This window comes from Sturnira hondurensis, unplaced genomic scaffold, assembly GCF_014824575.4.
Source record: "Sturnira hondurensis isolate 20B ecotype Veracruz unplaced genomic scaffold, ASM1482457v3 Scaffold0002039, whole genome shotgun sequence".
Lineage (NCBI taxonomy): Eukaryota > Metazoa > Chordata > Mammalia > Chiroptera > Phyllostomidae > Sturnira > Sturnira hondurensis.
The window spans coordinates 3,163,058-3,178,319 of record NW_028074670.1 but is presented as its reverse complement, the minus strand read 5'-3'; the positions used below and the strand labels follow the sequence as shown (position 1 = coordinate 3,178,319).

Here is a 15,262-nt window from a genome sequence, read left to right as displayed (position 1 = left end):
ATCCTGCTTTTCATTCCTTCTACTGTGTTCTTCAGTTCCGAAATTGTATTCTTCATTTCCTCTTGTCCTTTGGTGATAGTTTCTATTTCCTTTTTCATGTTGATATAGTTTGCGGAGAGCTCATTGTAGCTCCCCTCTAGTTTATGGTAGCTCCCCTCTAGTTTCTGGTAGCTCATTGTGAGCTCTTTGAATTTCCTGATAACTAGTGCTTTGAATTCAATATCTGATAGCTGACTTGCCTCTCTTTCATCTGACATTATTTCTGAGACTTCCACCTTTTCTTTCATTTGGGCATTGTTTCTTTGTCTTCCCATTGCTTATGAGACTCTTCTTGTTAGCTTCAGCTTCTTAAATTGATCTGTTCTGACTCCCTAGGTTTATGGTGTGAACTTCTGTGGTAGAATACCTGTGAAATTCAGTGGTGCAGTCTCTTGCAGCTATCTTCATGTTCTCTGCTTTCACCTACTCCTTTCTTTGTGTGTATGTGATCAGCTGGAGGGGGAGGCGAAATGGTTTATGACAGCAGGAGAGTACTTTATGATATTTATAGTCACAGCCAGTAGAGAAGAGATAGAAGATCTTTAGGCTCTATATAGTGTTAACTGTAATCTTCAACCCAATTTGCCACTTTTAAGAAAGGATAGACCAAAGATAAGTCTCTTGTTGGGGAGGGAAGTCTTGTGAGTTGTATCTAGAAAGTAGTGAGTTTGCAGGTGGTCACATTTTGAGGTAAGGTGAGAGTAAATAAAGAATAGTAAATAGACATAGCATGTGAGCAAGTAGAGTTAATCACTACAGTAATAAAATTCAGGAATCTGTAAAGTGGGCTAAGACCCAAGAGATGTGTTGTGAAGTATTTACAGTGGTATAGAAAGCAGCAAACAAACACACAAAAAAAGGGCAGGAGAAGTGAGGAAAACGCACTAAGTTTGGGATGAAAGGAAGGATTAAAACAGGAAAAAAGAAAGGAGAGGAACAAAGTACTGAAAGATAAAGCAACAATAAAGTTTAAAAAATATACTATTATTGGAAAAAAAGTTAAAAAAAGTTTTAAAAAAAAACCCTCCCTTGTTGGTTTCAAACTGTCCAATCCGGTTTTTCTGGTTTCAGCAGGACCCCTCTGTGGGCTGGGTTGTAGGCACAGGTGCACACCCACGTGCCAGCCAGGCTACCAGACTGGGGTGCGGGTGCTTACCCACTGACAGGCTGCCTGGGTCCCACAGGATCTGGTACTGGTCCTTCCCAGTCCTGTGGCTGGGTGAGAAGCAAGTCAAGCTGCCTTCACAGGAGAACTCCTCAGTCCACTTTCCAGTAAAAACTTCTCCAGAAAGCGTGCCTGTCAGCCCAGCCCAATCCCCAACCTGACTGGTTAGGACAATGCTCCTCTCAAATTTCCTGGGCTGGTGGGCTGGCGACCACAGAGATCGCAACTGAACATGGACCCCTGTCCTTGCCACCCTCCCTACACACCTAGGCAGACAGGTCTCTGCCACCCAGCCCCGCCTAGATGGTGAGGGAGGGAGCCAGTTCTTCCAAGGACCCCGCAGCCGGCCCAATGCTCCACTGGGTGCTGGGCCCCCTATGAGTCCTCCATGGCACTGGCCGCAGACGGAAGCCTCTACACCCCTAACGCAGCGGCAGCGGCAGCTCCGAGGCGTTACAGGCTGGCCGAGGGCAGCCAGCCCTGCCGCTGCCGCTTTAGTCTTTACTCACAGGTGCTGGGCTCCCAATGAGTCCTCTGTGACATCAAATAAGTTTTTGATTTCCTGCTCTTCCTCTTCTCCTTCTGGCATCCCTATGATTCAAATGTTGGTATATTTGGAGATGTCCCAGAAGTTCCTTATATTATCCTTATTTTTCTCATTCTTTTTTCTTCTTGCTGTTCTTGTTAAATGCGAATTTCTTCCTTATGTTCCAAATTGTTTATTTGAATCCTGGCTTCGTCCTCTCCACTGTTGGTTCCCTGTAGATTTTTCTTTATTTCACTTAGTGTAACCTTCATTTCTTCCTCGGTCTTTTTTATGTTGCAGCCATACTCAATGAGTTCTTTGAGCATACTGATCACCAGTATTTTGAACTCTGCATCTGATAGGTTGACTATCTCCATTTGGCTTAGTTCTTTTTCAGGGTTTTTTTTTTCTGTTCTTTCATTGGGGCCACATTTCTTTGTCTCTTCAGTTTGGCAGCCTCCCTGTGTTTGCTTCTGTGTGTTAGGTAGAGCTGCTGTGACTCCCTGTCTCGGTGATGTGGCCTATTGTAGAAAAGGCACCTGTGAATTGTGTGGGGCAAAGCCTTAGGAAAATCCCCCAGGCAACCCACTTCACCACTTTGTGGCTCTGTGTAGAGGAAGAACACAGTGAGGGGACAATGCCACTGCCTGGCTTCTGGAGGTTTGCCCAGCATTCACCAGATCCATTTCCGGTCACTTCCTTTACTCCCCATATGAAACTGGCACTCTTCCAGTTGTTGCCCTGGTGCTGAATCCCAGAGGGAATGGGTCTGCATATATTTTAAGTCCCTGCAGGGCCTTTAAGTAGAGTCTTCTGAAAATCTGGCAGTGTCTTTCATTGCCCCAACCCTTACTGGTTTTTACAGCCAGAAGTTATAAGGATTTGTCTTCCTGGTGCTAGAACCCTGGGCTGTGTGGTCTGGCCTGGAACTGGAATCACTCACTCCCAAGGTATCCCTCCTGATTTTTATCCACCACACATGCATGTGGGACTGCGCATTCTGCCACCATCACCTCTCCACACCACACCACTGTGCTTCCCCACCCATCACTTTGTCTCTGCCCCTCCTACCCATCTGGATGAATGTGATTTCTTTAAATCCTTGGTTGTCAGGCTTCCACACAGCTCGATTTTCTGATGGCTCTGGGTGTTATTTCTTTTGAGGTCTAGTTGTAATTCTTTCTGTGGTTGCACAAGGAGGTGAAGTATGTTTACCTAGCATCCCTCTTGACCAGAAGTAAATCTTTTTGACTGGGGTAAATCTTTTAAAGCAAAAGGCCATCTGTCCCCTATTAGGAAACAAAGTCTTTGAATGCTGCTGGTTGGCTGGTAACAGCTGGGCTTGAGGGTTCAGGGGACCCAGGTGAAGCTGAATGTATCAAGTCCTCACTTTAGGGCTGTGGTATCCAGGCAAGTATACACCAGTGTCAGCAGTCTAGGGAGCCAGGTCTGGGCTTATCATCTTCTAGACTGAGTGAATCAGGACACTGATTACTCTTCTCTGATTAAGACTCCCAAATACAGCAACCAAAACAAGATAGAAATTCACTTTGTCTCTCAGCTAACTGCCCAGAGGGAGCCCTGTCTCAGGCAGGTAGCTGATCTTGCTTTCCGAGTTCAACCAGGGAGCCCAACTGGAGGATTGACTCCAGCTTTATCAGGTAGCATCCACTGCTGGATCTAAGTTTGCTGCTCCAATTGTCCCCTTATGCCAGTCAGTGAGGGAGAAGAGAAAAAGCAGCTTTCCCATAAAAATGTGATTCAGAAGTTGCAAACAACTCGGCCACATGGCCACACTCCAGCTGCAAACCTGGCTAAGAAACAGAGTCTCTGGGTAAATTGCTCTGTGCTCAGCTAAAACTAAGCGGGGAGGAGACACTGTTGTTCAAAGGAAGAAGAAGACATGGATGGTACTCATCTCTTGCCTCTTCCACGTCACCCACTTGAAGACAGACAAGTCTAAATCGCTTCCTCCATAAGATCTTCCCGGAACACCAGACTTTCCTTCTACCACCGGATGACTTAGGAACACTTCCTCAGGGCTCCATCATTTCTGTACTTCTATCACTGTGCTTATGCTGCTTTATAATTATCCTTCCATGGGTAAGGCTTCCCCAATGGAAAATCAATTTCTTGGGGGAAAAAAGAGGACAGGTATCATTAGTCACCTCTGACACGTACTAAGTCTTCCATGAATATCTGAATGTGCAATTGAACAAATGTGCCTCTCTGGTCTCTCCATGGTCACTTCTTGAGGTCAGACAATAATGTCCACAGATCATGGAGGAATTCACCTTGTGGAAGAGAAGGGGAAGGAAGAAGTAGTCTGCAAGCCAAGCAGGAATCAGAGCAGAGCACTCCCCAGCTGAGGGAGGTGTGGTGGCCGCAGTGTGCACTGGCCTGCACCAGGACCTTCCTCATCCTGACCTGTGACCAGTCCTGCCTTGCCCTGGCTCTGTCCCAGGGAACAAACAGCAAGACAGGACAATGGTGACAGTAGAAAAGCTATGGGAAGGCGGCTGCACCTAGGGCCTCAGAGCTGCCATCTTGGTGAGCTCACTCTGCTGTTCCAGGTAGTGATAGAACTGTGAGTCAGGACAGGTCCTAGGACAGAGGAGGGCACCCTGTGATTTTGGCTCCTAGCCATAGGGAAGAACATTTTGTGGTGCATGGTGTCCCATGGAATCCATCTCTGTGTTAGCTGTGTCTTCTGGGAGAATTGGCTGCAATGTGACCTCTGTCTGCATTAAGCACAACTAGAAGGCACAAGCAGCCTGATCCCTTTGTCTCTCTGGCTTAAGCAAGCTCCTTGCACTTAGACTGGCCTTCTGCTGCCCTTCCATTTTCAGTGTCCTGTTTTGGCTCTGGCTTAGAGCCTCCTGCTGTACTCTGCTGCAAATGGTGCCTTGGATCACAAGGACAAATCTAATTAAACTCTTCTTTTTTATGCCACTGCCTCTTGTGAAGAAACAGGAGGGGAGGAATAACTCTATGCAGGAATGGAAGGATGGCTAGCCTTATTTTGTCCCCATATTGCCTGTCTCCAGAACTACGTGCATGTGGTCATAGGCCTTATTTTGTCTGTAAAATCAACAAATTTGGCCTCTAACACCTTCCTATAATATAGGTGCAATATGGCAGTAGTTTTCACAACACTAGGACCCAGGAGGGCCATTCCAATATACCTGCCCTGCCTTTACCTTCATTCGGGTGACAAACATTACCCTGTACGTTCATGCCTGCTACTGGCCTCTGTTTTTTTATTGAAGTGAGGGGAGGATACAGGACATCTCATAAGAAAGTATTTTCAGTACAGGGAGATGCTCTGATATCAGCTAAAGGATTGGTCTCATCTAAGCATCTCCTTTTTCTGTGGGCACCTCCCTGGGCAAAGTTGGCCCATAGCATGAGGTAGTTCCCACATCCTCACCACTCTTCCATGGTTCCCAAATCACGAGCCATCAGACCCTTCTTCCTTCAGCTTGGAGGAGAGCTGAACAGCAGCATTGTTTCAAAACTGTTTCTCGAGGCTTCTGGGGACATGTCTTCTTTTCCTCTGTCCACTTCATTGGATTCTGCTATTAGCCACCTGAACCACCCCCACCCCAGACCCTACACTCCATGGCTATGTGTTGTAAATGCATGAAAGGTTGGAGGGTCTGACCCAGCAGATGATGTACAGAGAGGATGGAACCCAGCAAGAGGGCCTTTCAGCCCAAGGTAGCACCTGCTACCACGAATGGGTATCATTCATTTCTACTTGTTAATTACATCTGTGAAGGGCATCACCCTTTCTTGTGGTTTTAGACTTCTCTAGAAACACTTGACAAAGCCATCGCTGGACTTGTGGTGATGTCTGAAGAAATGGAAAAGGTGTACAACAGTTTCCTCAACAACCAGGTTCCCTCACTGTGGTCCAACACAGCCTACCCGTCCCTGAAACCACTAGGATCATGGGTCAAAGACCTCATTCTGAGGACTGCGTTTGTGGATGTAAGAAAATGCTCTTCTTTGGGGTTTGATGAATCTAGTGACATGGCTGGCTCCTAGGAACCCCTAGCTAATTAAAATCTCAACAATCCTTGAGGAATCATCTGAGCCCAAAGAAACAGAAATTTTCAGAATGGCCTCACTTTAAACATCTCACACTATAATGTAGTTTGTCCTAGGCCCTATCCCAACATCCCATTTTAATTCCATGCCCTTGAACTTTCAGATGAAGTTCATGGGACCCCACCGTGGGGTACATAACCAATCTGAAATGGGTCCTAATTGCCAGGTGTGACCTTGCTGCCATCTCCCTTTCCTATGCCCTCTGTGACAACCAGATTCTAGGTTTGTGGGCAGGCTGGTGGGTGAGGAAGGGGGTCAGGGCAGGTGATAAAAATGAGGCTGGTGACCAACTTAAGACTGGTGTAGATTTTGCCTCCTGAGAGGCCCCCAGAACAGGACTTTGATTTAAATGGCAAACACTATCTCAGAAAAACAGTACATTTTATTTGGTGTCATGTTTCTCCTTTAGCTGTGGCTCAAAAGAGGGCAGCCTAAGTCCTTCTGGATCTCTGGTTTCTTCTTTCCTCAAGGATTTCTAACAGGTACGAGTGCTTTCCCTACAGAAAAGCCCCACAGGAATGCAATGCTTTGTCATACACTGTGTCTCTAGGAACTGGCTAACCAACATGGCTGCTCCTGGCCTGACCATGAGGCCACTGATTGTGGGGAAGTCCAGTAAGACCCTACTCTCCCTCACTTGCCAGGGAAAAAGGATGACAGGAACAGCAGATGTTCCCCATAACCCAATCCCTGCCCCTCTCCGGTGACACCAGTGCAAGCACCACCCCCTCTGCGAACACACACAGGGCGCCCCACTCCCTACATGACCCATGCTGGATGCTCTCCACCTGCTGTGGCCCCAACTCTAAGCAGCTCCCTTCCCTCTAAAAAAACTACTCTTTTTTTATAAAAGTATATTTTAATTACAGTTAACTATAAAATACTCTTGATGTCCCTTCATTAACCCCAGGATGTGGAGGGGGATATTCCAGGGATTCCTGATAGAGAGCCCCAGAGTGGGCCAGGGCCTCTGGGCTACTACATGCTAATTAGCTGAGCCCTTCATCCTTCTCATCCTGAATCCCTAATGAACAGCCCATACAAGAAGAGCTGAGCCACACTGTCCATTTGGGGAGCTGGGGCTATAAAACTCCCTCACTGGACTGTCTCTCTCATGGGCAGACCAGTGCACTTCAAACTTAGTCTTCTTCCCTCTCTTCCCAACCAGGACCACAATACATGTGTTGGCCCCACCCCTCCCAACATCACTCACAGACTTCCTGTCTCAATGAACTATTTCAGAATAAGGTGTTAATGGCTGAGTCTCCTCCATGGAACAGAAGATCTCTAATGCTGAAGCAGCCTGGTTGGGGAAAGTGGGGGCTGTGTTTGGGCAGTAGAGGTCTTGTTCAGAGGACCCATTTTTCTGAGTTTTTTATTATTTACAGGAACTCTTCAAAATCATGCTCGGAAATACAATTTGCCTATAGATGAGCTGAGTTTCAAGTACAACATGATTTCTACCTATCGGGATCAAGCTGCGGTTATAGAAGCTGCCAAGAAAGTGAAGTTTGGACAAGAACTGCCCATGGACCTGGAGGTATGGTCTCCCTGACTGTTCTTACAGCAAAGCAGCAGTGTCTGTCCCACTGTCATTCACTGCCTCGGCCAGCCTCCACTGCCTGTCCTGCCTCCCATACGTGGAGCAGGACAGGCAAGATGGGGTTAACACCCCCCAAGACAAGCTCCCCAAGCAGCAATGACTAGATAGGAACTGTCTAATCTGATTTGGAGACATATTTTTTTAATTTTTTTAAAGATTTTATTTATTTGCCTTTAGAGGAGAAGGGAAGGAGAGAGGGAGAGAAACATCAATGTGTGGTTGCCTCTCATGCATCCCCTGCTGGGAACTGGCCTGCAACCCAGGCATGTGCCCTGACTGGGGATCGACCACAATCCTCTGGTGCGCAGGCCTGTGCTCAATCCACTGAGCTACACCAGCCAGGGCTGGAGAAATTTTTTAAAGTAATACTGTTTTATTTCTTCAGAAACTAATTTGGTTCTGAACCCAATGTTGGTGGGGGGGGCGGGGCGTGGATTCCTACACCAAGCAATTTTCAAACACCAGCTAGAGGTCCTACAATTCAACTCAATTCTGATCCTACCTACCCAGAGATGGCACCAGATCCCATAGCTTAAGAGTTCAATCCTACAAGACTGCCCCCCGCCCCTGCATTTCAAATGCCAGCTTCAAGCCCACACTGTCACCTGTGCTTCTGAATCACTGGCTCTCAGTGAGAGGTTCCACCACCCCATACTGGGGTTCAATTAATTTGCTACCATGGCTCAGAGAACTCAGAGAAACTTTTCACTTAACTAATTACTGCTTTATTATAAAAGAATGTAACTCAAACAGCCAGATGGAAGAGATGCCCAGGGTAAGGCATGGGGGAAGGGCTCAGAGCTTCCACATGCACCAAGGGTGCCACTGCCCCGAATCCACTGTTGGCCAACCCGAAGCTCTGCAAACCCAGCCCTCTCGAGTGTTTACGGAGTCCTGACAACGGATTGACTCACTGGCCTTAGGTAACCAAACTCAACCTCCTGCTCTTCTCCCCTCCCCAGAGGTGGGGTGGGGTTACACTGAAAGTTCCAACCCTGTAACCACTTGAGCAGCCCCACTGGCAACCAGTCCCCACCCAAAAGCCACTTCATTAACATAACAAAAGACACCCTTATCACTCCTAACATTAGGAAATTCCAAGCATTTTGGGAGCTGTGAGTCAGAACCACAGAGGAAGACCCAATGCATAGGAGAAAAATATTTTGCTTATCTAAATAACCAAATATATACTTTTCTTATAAATCACAATACCACAGATGCTACAGTAACTTTCTCCTTGCACATACAACATAGCGAGAGGTTAAAAGCAAGAATTTCAGCACCAGGCAGGCCTAAATTTAAATTCCCCCCCACACCCCCCCAACACCGCCCCGTGTGCTAGAGCAACTACTCTCCTGTCTGCGCCTCAGTGTTCTCTCCTGTAAATTGGGGCGGATGCACCACCTTCAGAGTTGTAGTTTAGTGTACACAAATGTCCCGTGACCCACACATAGTGAACACAGTAAATATTAGTACAAGATGAGTTATCTGCATCATTCATTCAGCTGTCTCCTAGCAGAATTGGTACGCTAGCTTTCTACATTATGTAAGTACATTAAAGAGTTCATAGGAATGCACTAAGGATGCAGTTTAAACTGTGAGCTCTTTGCTTACGGTTTACTACCCCCTCCTGGAGCAGAAGCTCTCCAAGTGGGGTCCCCAAACCCACAGCATCAGCATCACCTGAGAACTTAGGAGAAATGTAAATTCCAAGGACTCATTCCAGATCTACTGAATCAGAAACTCTGGGCTGGCACCCACTAATCTGTATACTTTAACAAGTCCTACACAGGGTTCTTGGAGGACCAAAGTTTGAGAATTACTGCTCTAGAATATTAGTGATTCTCAAACTTGGCTGCAGGTTAAGATCACCAAAGACTTTTTTTAGAAATATATTTTATTGATTATACCATTACAGTTGTTCTATTCCCCCATTCATTCCCCTCCACCCTGCACACCCCCTCCCCCACCATTCCCCCCCCCTTAGTTTAAGACTGCATGTCTCAAGTTCTTTAGATTCTATATTTTCCCTACTATTTTTGCCGTCCCCCCTATCTATTTTTTACCTACTGTCTATGCTACTTATTTTCTGTATCTTCTCCCCCCTTCTCCTCCTCCCACTCCCCTGTTGCTAACCCTCCACATGATCTTCATTTCTATGGTTCCACTCCTAATCTAGCTGTCCTCTTAGTTTGCTTTTGTTTTAGGTGTGGTTGTTAATAACTCTGAGTTTGCTGTCCTTTCACTGTTCATATTTTTCATCTTCTTTTTCTTATATAAGTCCCTTTAGCATTTCATATAATAAGGGCTTGGTGATGATGAACTCCTTGAATTTGATCTTATCTGAAAAACACTTTATCTCTCCTTCCATTCTAAATGAAAACTTTTCTGGATAAAGCCATCTTGGCTGTAGGTCTTTGGATTTCATGACTTGGAATACTTCTTTCCAGCTCCTTCTTGCCTGTAAGGTCTCTTTTGAGAAATCAGCTGACAGTCTGATGGGAACTCCACTGTAGGTGACTGTCCCCTTGTCTCTTGCTACTTCTAGGATTCTCTCCTTCATTTTAACCTTGGGCAATGTAATTATGATGTGCCTTGGTGTGTTCCTTCTTGAGTCCACCTTCTTTGGGATTCTCTGAGCTTCCTGGATTTCCTAGAAGTCTATTTCCTTTGCCAGACTGGGGAAGTTCTTTATTATTTGTTCAAATATGTTTTCCACTTGTGGCTATTTCTTTCCCCCTTCTGGTACCCCTATAATCCGGATGTTGGAATGTTTAAAGATGTCCTGGAGGTTCATAAGCCTCTCCTCATTTTTTTGAATTCTTGTTTCTTCATTCTTTTCTGTTTGGCCATTTTTTTTCTTCCTTCTGGTCCACTCCCTTGATTTGAGTCCCAGTTTCCTTTCCATCACTATTTGTTTCCTGTGCATTTCCCTTCATTTCAATTAGTTTAGCCTTCATATGTTCCTCTAATTTGTGACTATAATCAACCAGTTCTGTGAGCATCCTGATCACCAGTGTTTTGAACTGTGCATCTGAGAGGTTCGCTATTTCTCTTTTGCTTAGAGTTATTGGCTCTGGGGCTTTGAGTTCTTCTTGAGCCATATTTTGGACTGTTCGTGCCTGTTATGTATGAGGAGCAGAGCCCTAGGTGTTCACCAGGGCAGGGCAACTCAGTCGCTGGGTTGTGATGCTGTATGTGGGGGTGCCATCAAAGGAAAGCAATGGCGGTCCCTTCCACTGCCTCCTGCTGCCGCCGCCAGGGCTGCGCAGTCCACCCCACTGTGCACGAATGTGCAACTGTGGTCAGCCCGATGCCCTGCATCCTCTCTGGGTTCGCTGCTGTGGCCTGTGGGGTCCGTCTCACTGCTCACTCCTCTGCTGGTTTATCTGCACGCGAATGTGTGACCACGGCCAGCCCACCACCCTGGGCCCTCACTGAGTCCACCCGACACTACCCTGGGTGCCTGGGTGCCTGGGCGCCTGGGCGCCTGGGGTCAGGGGATCTTTTCTGCCTGTCCCTGCCCTGCTGCTGGCTCCGCCCCTCTTACCAGTCCGGTTGAATGGTTCCGTCTTGTCAGACTTCCGTATAGTTCAATTTGGCTGCATTTTTGTTTACTAAACCTTTGTTGTATTCAAACTTGTTGTGGGAGAAGGCACAGTATTTCCACCTATGCCTCCATCTTGGCGGAAGTCCTTCAGCAATTTCTTTTTAAGGAAAGCCTATAGCATGTACCAGTCTGGCTCCTAACCAAAGGCTTTTTAAAGTCCCGATGTCCTGGCCACGCCCCTGTTAGCTCACACCAACACATCAGGCATCATTATTTTTAAAATTCCCCAGTGACAGCGGTACACAGCCAGGGATGCAAACTACCACTGCTTATCTGAGCTGCCCAGCTCAGATGCACTGAGACACTGAGGGGGGAAGGGAGCCTTTTCCTCAAAGCACCTGTCCACCCCAGTGGGCCTTATAATTTTTGCATGTGCCATAAAATCAAAGATTTGCTCCAGATTGCTCTAGCCAATAAAGTATTCACTGATCAGTCCGTGGAGTTCAGGTGAGTGGCTATAATTAACTAAACCTGCCTTGAGATATCATGGTATTAGTAAGGAACTTCTCCTGGGTAACTCTCCCAGCATCCACTCTACTCGGACCTGCTCCCGTGTCCTCGAAAGACCTTGCTAAAAAGTAACTGATGATAATCAGCGCTCTCTTACCCCATCTGCTTCCCATGAGAAGGGGGGAGTCATCATCGTGGCATTAGGTAGTCTGAAGCCCATGAATGGATTTCCCAGGGGTATCCCCTATTAGACATGTTGATGGAGTATGAGATTTGGTGTCAAACTGAGACATAAGTTATTTTACATTGCAAATCCTCAGTATCCTCCTCTCTAGAATATGAGTAAGAATGGCAATCTATAATGTGGTTCTTAGAATGAACTGAGGAGATCACGGGGCAGGGGAGATGGCCCACAGCTGCTCATCGCTGTCTCCGCCACTCAGCTGTAAACCTCTGGGTATGTTTCAGCTGCCCTCCCCTGAAGATGGTGTTCTCGTTCACGGAATGTTCATGGATGCTTCTCGATGGGACAATAATGAGATGGTGATAGAAGATGCGTTGCCTGGACAGATGAACCCAGAGCTGCCTGTGGTGCATTTTGAACCTCAACAAAATTATGAGCCAAGCCCAACTCTTTACCACTCTCCACTTTATAAAACAGGGGCCCGGGCAGGCACACTCTCAACCACAGGTGAGGATGTTGTACTCTTGGTACAGAAAATGACCCAATGCAAACTACAGGCAAAGCCCAAACACTAAGCTTTAGTGTTTGCCCGTGAAAACACAGAAGCATCTTCAGAGGCCCAAAGCAAAACAACTTTGAACCAAAATTGGAAGTGCAACCAAATTACATACAAAGGGAAGTGTGACAAAGTCTTAGACATAGAAGGCTCTAAATTAATCACCACTGACCCTTTATTTCACACACATACACACACACAGTTAAATCTTTAAAAGTTTTACCATAAAATGACTTTAATAATAATTTGGAGCTAAATTTCCAGATGAGGAAAATACGGGAGCTAGGGGAAGGCAGAAGAACTTCAAAAAATCTCCCTTTTGAATGGAGAATATAGATACTGGTGATATTTATTTTTCTAATAAAATTTCAGTTAAAGTATCTTCTTTAAGGACAACACATAGATTGGCACTAAAATAGACACAAAATGGCATTAAAATGGCACCAGACACTCCTAACACATGCCTGATGGCCCACTCGTATTACAAATCTATAAAGTACTAAAAGGTATATTTTAGAATTAATAATAGTATGTACAAGTTTGGGTGTGGACATGTCCTTTTATTTATCTTGGATAACTATCGAGGATGAAATTACTAGATTGTATGGTAAGTACATGTTTAACTTTCCAAGAAGCCGCCAAAATGTCTCACATACATTCAGCGTCCCACCAGCAGGGGGCGGGGCTCCAGCTCCCACATGCTCATCACCACATAGCAGGATTAGCCTGCGGAGGACAGACAGGGAGAGGAGGAGGTGGACAGACAGACCTACGACTTTAACCATCTGTTCTGGGGTTTATTTATATCTCCTGTGATAAAGTGTCTGTTTTAAATCTTTTGCCCACTTTTTTAATTGAGTCATTAGTCTTACTATTGGCTACAATTCCAACAGGACTTCTGTCTTTTTGGCAAAAGAAACCAAGATAAGGTGGCAATTAAACTGATGTTGCAATGGAACGAGACTCAACAAACAGATCATCAAAAGCACTACACAGCCCTGGCTGGCGTAGCTCAGTGGATTGAGCGCAGGCCTGCGAACCAGATGATCGTGGTTCGATTCCCAGTCAGGGCACATGCCTGGGTTGCAGGCCGGTTCCTTGCAGGCTAACTACCAGCAGGGGACGCACAAAAGGCAACCATACATTGATGTTTCTCTCCCTCTCTCCTTCCTCTCTAAAGATAAATAAACAAATAAAATCTTTATTAAAAAAAAAGCACTACACAGAAAGTGCGGCAACACACCGTGCATATTTGGGAATTCAACACAAAAGAGTGACATCATTTAAAACTGGTCGGGTACAGAGAAATTGCTCCCTAAGTGGTTCTGGGACCAATGGTTGTACCAAACTTACATCCTTATCTCATACTACAAGCAAAAATTAAATCACAGGTTGATTGCATATACTTAATCATCACTATATTTTAAAAATATTAACCCTAATGAAATCCTGGTTTTAAGTGATAATCATCAACAGCTGCTGCATCCCCAAAAAGAAAAGCAATCAGACACAAAGTGCTTCTTGACGGAAGTACACAGCACCTATGAAGTACTCTTGCCAAAAGCTCAAGCCTTAATGTGACCACATCTCTAGGACTAACCATCCCTTCACAGGGATAGAGGGATGTGTTTAAAATCACCACAGGGATGCTGTCAGCAAAACCAGAGTCTCGAAAACTTTACAGGCCACACAGCCTGTTTCAAACAATATATTACAAGGGGGTAGCAAAAGGAACAGAGGGGTAACCTACCAATTGAAAGAGATTTGAGATACACATCACCGTTGCAAGGTATGAACCTTACTTGAATCCGGAATCAAACTCATGGCTAAATATGCAGAGACTGCACATGTACTATAAAACATCACTCAAGCACCTGCCAAGGCACTGTGCAGGGAATGGCAGGCAAAGGTAAGGAGAGGGGAGACACAGGGGCCCTCTCCTGGGGACACCACCACATTCCCCAACTTGTGCACAGATAGGGTTTCCTATGAATGTACTGCCAGAAATAGCAACTCCTGTGTAGAGGGCAGGACCCTCTTCTCACCGTGATCCTGGCCCCTTCACACAGAATGAAGAAACTGCAAATGTTTCTTCAGATTTCACAGAGCTGGGGACACAGTATCTATGACTGCACCTAGTCACTTCAGGAGCCTCAGTGCCTAACTGTGGGGTGGGACAACAGATGGACAGATGGATGGATGGATGGATGGATGAACAGACAGACAAATGAATGGATGCCCAACCTATCAACTGCACCCCACTAAAGGCTTAGGTCTGATTCTAGTCCAGTGCTCCCAGAATGCGGAGAACTTGAAAGACAATTCATATGTTATACAAAGTCTAAGCTAGACAGGTCCTAAAGGATCATTTATTCTAACATCGTCATTGTATAGAACATAAAACTGAAGTCCACAGAGGACTATTTGCCCGTCGTCTTTGGAGACAGAATCCTGACTCCAAGTACTGTACTCTTTGTATTAAGGGGTTATTCTTTAAGTAATGACCCTTCCTTTTCCCCTGTATCCTTAACTAGGTCATTCAACCAACTTTGTGGTGACCGTCCTTTTACCCTCCAAGAGGCCCAACGATTACTGGATCGCCAAGGGGTCGGCTTTGCTTTGCCAGCTGAGCGAGTGAAGCGGGCACCTCAGTGCTGAGAAAGCAGCAGCCAGAGATCTTTGAAAGGGAAAAGAGTCTGTGTAACTTGTGTGGGATCAAATCAGCATTACTTCTGATCTAAGGGCAGTAAATGTGGCTTTTATTTCTGTTATAATCCAAAATGCAGTGTCTGAGTTTTTTCCTTCTGTTGGTAATTCAAGCTAATGTGAAAGCAGNAACTTTGTGGTGACCGTCCTTTTACCCTCCAAGAGGCCCAACGATTACTGGATCGCCAAGGGGTCGGCTTTGCTTTGCCAGCTGAGCGAGTGAAGCGGGCACCTCAGTGCTGAGAAAGCAGCAGCCAGAGATCTTTGAAAGGGAAAAGAGTCTGTGTAACTTGTGTGGGATCAAATCAGC

The 15,262-nt window shown here is 45.9% G+C and overlaps 1 protein-coding gene across 1 annotated transcript in view; it reads left to right on the top strand.

Annotated features, from left to right (window-relative positions):
- The window catches only part of DNAH6 (dynein axonemal heavy chain 6), a 261,664-nt gene extending 246,617 nt beyond the window's left edge, over positions 1-15,047 (top strand). The window contains exons 73-77 of the mRNA XM_037039592.1: positions 5,538-5,723; positions 6,253-6,325; positions 7,232-7,383; positions 11,975-12,197; positions 14,781-15,047. Coding sequence (XP_036895487.1) covers positions 5,538-5,723; positions 6,253-6,325; positions 7,232-7,383; positions 11,975-12,197; positions 14,781-14,884 — 738 coding nt within the window. The 3' untranslated portion in view covers positions 14,885-15,047. The remainder of the gene's footprint in view (positions 1-5,537; positions 5,724-6,252; positions 6,326-7,231; positions 7,384-11,974; positions 12,198-14,780) is intronic.
- The last annotated feature ends 215 nt before the right edge of the window (positions 15,048-15,262 follow it).